Source organism: Lactuca serriola, chromosome 4, assembly GCF_051521515.1.
Source record: "Lactuca serriola cultivar US96UC23 chromosome 4, Lser_US96UC23_V15, whole genome shotgun sequence".
In the NCBI taxonomy this organism is placed as follows: domain Eukaryota; kingdom Viridiplantae; phylum Streptophyta; class Magnoliopsida; order Asterales; family Asteraceae; genus Lactuca; species Lactuca serriola.
This window is the reverse complement of record NC_136411.1, coordinates 236,232,267-236,237,681: the sequence shown is the minus strand read 5'-3', so window position 1 is coordinate 236,237,681 and position 5,415 is coordinate 236,232,267. Positions and strand designations below refer to the sequence as shown.

General features: G+C 31.1%; 1 protein-coding gene across 1 annotated transcript; it reads left to right on the top strand.

The window, feature by feature from the left end:
- Positions 1-2,683: 2,683 nt before the first annotated feature.
- Positions 2,684-5,258, top strand: LOC145096847 (cytochrome P450 CYP82D47-like). Its single transcript, XM_079034208.1, has 2 exons — positions 2,684-3,807; positions 4,452-5,258. Exons 1-2 carry the CDS (start codon positions 2,857-2,859, stop codon positions 5,073-5,075), a joined length of 1,575 nt encoding a protein of 524 aa, XP_078890334.1. The 5' UTR covers positions 2,684-2,856; the 3' UTR covers positions 5,076-5,258.
- The last annotated feature ends 157 nt before the right edge of the window (positions 5,259-5,415 follow it).

Here is a 5,415-nt window from a genome sequence, read left to right as displayed (position 1 = left end):
AAATACATGATTTTATAAAAATAAGACAAAATTACAAAAATAGTCCCTGTGGTTTGCCAAAAGTCACAAAGTCAGTCCGTGTTAATTTTTTTTGATGTAAATGGTCCTTGTGGTTTGCAAAACTTGCAAAGATGGCCCTTTTTACTAATTCCGTTAGTATTCAGCCGTTAGAGACTGAATGTGTAAGAGTATTTTCGTCTTTTCAAGTATAAAGGGACTAAATTCGTGACATTTGATAAACCATAGGGACCATTTTTGTAATTTGTCTTAAAATAATATAAGTGATAGAAAATGAAGGGTGCTAGATTTGAACTTTGGGCCTCCTACTTTTCTCCCTTAATCCAAAGCCTTAACCAATTAGGCTAGAGCCACACTTGATTTATTTTTTTGAAAAATAACTAATATTATCTATAAATCGTAAATAAATTAATAATAAAATATTAAAAAAACATATTTAAAAAAAAATAATAATAAAACAAAATATATTTTTAGCGTATTGTAAAAAAAATACGAACAATTATTTGTTTTTTTACGTATTTGTTATAAGTATTTAAAAAAATAAGTTTTCGTATACTTTTAAATACATAAAAAAAACGTAATAACATATTATACAAAAACATAATCCTAAAAAACATAAAAAAACTTTTTGTATATATTTATTTTATGTGAAGTATGTTTTTTATGTATTTATTTTATGTAAATATGTTTTTTATGTAATTAAAAATATACGTTTTTATATAATATGTTATTACGTTGTACTGGAATACAAAATCAGTCAAATAAGTTTTTGTATTGGCCCAATCAGTTTTCTAAAAACCGTTTTTCGGTTTAAAAAATACATAAAAAACTTTTTTTAATATGTATTGTCTTCTTTTAATTTGGTCAAAGAAGTTCTTTCCAAACTAGAACTTGAATAAATTAATAAAAATAATAATTTTATACAATTAACTTATTTTTTTATGTAAATATGATTTTATATGTATTTAAAGAATACGCTTTTATATAATATGTTATTACATTGTATTGGAATACAAAATCGGTCGAATAAGTTTTTGTATTGGCCCATTAGCTTTTCTAAATACTATTTTTCGGTTTAAAAAATATGTATTAAAAAAAACATAACTTGTTGTTTTTTTGCCGGAAAATGTATTTTTAAATATATAAAAAATATATTTTACAAAGCAAAAAACATAAAAAAAAAACATAAAATTTTATTTGTATATATTTTTTTATAATACGAAAAGATATATTTGTTTTATTAAAAAAATCACGTAAAAATATGTTTTTGGATATTTTTATTATTTATGTTTTAACGGTTTTCTTAGTATATAAATTAGTTTTAGGAAACAAAAACATGGGATTGATTAGCTCATTTGGTTAAAGTATATTTTATAGGAAGTGGAGGTCATGAATTCACCCTTACCACCTTAGTTCCTTTACTTTTTAAGAAAAATAACAAAAATGGTCCCTTTGGTTTGCTAAATGTAACAAATTGAATCCCTCTTATACTTGAAAATACTAAAATACGCTCACATTAGATGCACTAACAACAATATTTTAACGGAGTTAGTAAAAAGGGCCTTCCTTGCATGTTTTGCAAACCACAAGGACCATTTGCATCAAAAAAAATTTATAAGGGCTGAGTTTGTGACTTTTAGTAAACCATAGGGATCATTTTTGTAATTTTGTCTAAAAATAACATGGTTTTATAGAGGAAGAATATTAGTTTTAATTAACTTTATAAAATGTGTGATATAAATATCTTGAGTTTACGTGAGGGGATATTAGTTGAGATTACTGTACTTTTGAAACAAAACTTAATCCATGAGTTTACAAGTTTTGTTTGTCAACATAAAGTGAATATATTTGTCAAAAACAAGGATTGCTCAATCTTGGTGGTTACAAGAAATATTAAGCAACGATGAACAGAACAGTGATATTTTGGGACAGGTTTAAACGTATTTTTGATCTGAAACATAATATAAAAACAGAGGCCGCTATGAAAAAAATATATACTCATTAAACACGACATTTAATAAAAAATTACATCTTAACCACGTAAGCAAAAATATTTTTAGATGTATTCAAAAAATATAATTGTTTAAAACTGATTTTTAATTAAAAAAAATAAAAAAGCTGTGTACTCTATAAATTGAACTTGAGACAGATAAAAACAGAGGCATTTCAAACTCAATTATGAATAATTATATAATTTTTCCATGTTTTTAAGATATATTATAGAAGTTATATATATAAATAATTTTCAATCGGGACTTCCACTATTGCTTTGGCCCAGGGCCATTGTCCAGCTTGCCCCACCCTATGGGCAGGTATGGCTGTTGATGGTGATCTTTACAATTATTATTAAGTATGCAGCTCTGCTTTTTAAATAAAAACAACCTACACATAATATTTGTGTAAAGATAAACCCACGAAAACTTGATAAGGACCCTGTAATTTAAGAAACACGTAAAACACTAAACGAGTATGATACTCCAATAATTCTGTAGTATTCCAAAATAAGGCTAAATGCCAACTTAAATAGTCTTTACAAAAAAGAAACCCTACTTATCCAAAACAAAAGATACCTAGTCCAAAACAGATAATGTTAAACAATAATTAAATATTATATAAGATAACAGCCGACTATAACCCTCGGTCAAAATTGGCACCTGTAGACCTGCCCAAAACGACTTCCATTGGTATCAAAACTCCAATGGGACAAAAATTGAAAACCTCAAGAAGATGTAATTGTACTCTACTTCTTTACATACTGCTCATACTTTTTCGATGAATCACTAAATTGTTCCATCAAGACAGTTCACTCAGTCTTTTCTTAACACCATCAATCATCTAATGGATCTCAACTCCTTTCAACATAATTGTACTTTCTTACTTGGATTGGGAGCTGTAGTTGTGGTCCTTCATTTCTTATTGTTCTTCAGTAAAACTGGTAAAAGGAACGCTGCACCTAAAGCAAGTGGTGCATGGCCAATAATAGGCCATTTGAATCTCTTTGGAGGATCATCCGGTCCTACCCACATAGCATTGGGATCAATGGCTGGAAAACATGGACCAATATTTACGGTTCGTCTAGGAATCCGTAAAGTATTGGTAGTGAATAGTTGGGAGATTGCTAAAGAGCTTTTTACTACCCATGATCTAACTATCTCCACTCGCCCCAAGTTTACAGCTGCTAAGATTTTGGGATATAACTACGCCATGTTTGGAGTCACTCCTTATGGTCCATACTGGCGAGAAATGCGTAAGATTGCTTCTCTTCAGCTGTTATCAAGCCGTCGCCTACAGCAGCTAAAGGATGTTCGTGTGTCTGAACTGGAGAACTCTATCAGAAACATGCATGAGCTATGGAAGGAGAAGAAAGATGCGAGGGGGAAAGTGTTGGTTGATATGAAGAAATGGTTTGGGGAATTTGATATGAATGTGATGCTTAGAATGGTAGTTGGTAAACGGTGTAGCGGGGCTAAAACCCGTGAAGAGGAGAATGACATGAACAGGTATGGTGAAGTGTTTAGTGCATTTTTTCATTTCTTGGGGCTTTTTGTTGTCGCGGATACACTTCCTTTCCTTGGGTGGTTGGATTTAGGTGGTCATGTAAAAGCCATGAAAAGAGTTGCAAAAGAAATTGATTTCATAACTGGGAAGTGGTTGGACGAGCACAGGAGGAAGAGGGGTTCTGCGGAGGTTATTGAGGATAAGGATTACATGGATGTGATGATCTCTGCTGTAGAAACCGGAGGCTTGACAGATTATGATGCTGACGCGGTTATTAAGTCTACTTGCTTGGTATGATCTAATACATATACGTGCTAATTACATCATTATATATAGAATTAGTTTATTTATCTATGTTTTGTACTAATTTAGTTACTAAAAAGGAATCATAGATTTGATAAACAAAGGGAAAATGACTTACGAGCTCAACGAAGTTTTCAAACCGTTCAAAAAACAACGGTTATGCTTTTTCTGTTGTAGAAACACCCAACGAACTTAACATTTTGTCTAAAAAATGGCAACGAAGTTTCACTTTTCTTCAATTCAATGGAAGTCAAATAAGAGAAAGGCTTGTTACCATATTGAGAAAATGACTTGTAAGATCAATGAAGTTTCCAATGAGTTCAAAAAACCTCAATAATGTTTTGTATGTTCAAAAAAACGAACTTAACATTTTGTACAGACGAAACTTGATTGGGGTATTTTGATTGGTTTGGAAACTTTATTGAGCTTTTTTAAACAAAATGTTATGTTCCTTTGGTTTTCTTGAACAGTCGAAACATGATTGAAGTTTTTTGAACGGTTTGAAAACTTCGTTGGTGTTGTAAGTCCTTTTCCCAGAAACAGTACATCAAAACATTTATTGATGATTGTATTGACAATACATCAAAACCTTTCTTAATGTAGGGATCCTAAATACCTTAATTTCTTTGTAGGATATCATTGCTAGTAGTGCGGATACCATCACTGTCACGCTAACATGGACGCTCTCACTGTTATTGAACAATCCCGGTACTCTCCAAAAGGTTCAAGAGGAAATAGACAAACATATTGGACAGGGTAGAGGAGTTAATGATTCAGATATTAGCAAACTAGTCTACCTCCAAGCTATTGTGAAGGAGTCACTGAGGTTATACCCAGCAGCACCACTTGGAGCTCCAAGAGAATTTTTAGAAGATTGCACTGTAGCTGGGTATCATGTCCCAAAAGGCACATGGTTGATTGTCAACATATGGAAGCTCCAACATGACCCAGAAATCTGGTCAGACCCATCAGAATTTAAGCCTGAGAGGTTCCTTTATGGGACTCATGCACATGTAGATGTTAAGGGGACAAACTTTGAGTTAATCCCATTTGGTGCTGGAAGAAGGTCTTGTCCCGGGTTAGCTTTTTCACTTCAGATGTTACACATTGTGTTAGCTACTTTGCTACAAAACTTTGACATGTCATCGCCCGACAATTCTACTATAGATATGACTGAAAGTGTCGGATTAATAAATGCCAAGGCTTCTCCCCTTGAAGTTCAAATCTTCCCACGTTTGCCATCTTATAATTGGTGAATGAAGTATATATGAATTGCATTCGTCATTGTATTTACCACTCCTCCTTGTATGAAGTTTTATTGGACTATGTTTTATATAATTGGGATATAGTTGCCTTTTCTATATCATGTACAATTTTGAATGGTTGATACAAGTATTTTTAAGGGTATTCCTCCCTAATAAATAAAAATAACTTTGCCACTTGTCAATCTCTCATTAGTTTTAACACTTGTCATTTTGTAGTATTTTTAAAATAAATATTATCCACTTGTCAATTTCTGATTTGTTTCAATTTTAAAATTAAATACACACACATATATATATATATATATATATATATATATATATATATATATAT

Excerpts from the sequence above, each read along its gene's own strand:
- LOC145096847 (XM_079034208.1), top strand. The coding sequence starts at position 2,857 with ATGGATCTCAACTCCTTTCAACATAATTGTACTTTCTTACTTGGATTG. Across the intron at positions 3,808-4,451 it reads TTATTAAGTCTACTTGCTTG|GATATCATTGCTAGTAGTGC; the intron begins GTATGATCTAAT and ends ATTTCTTTGTAG.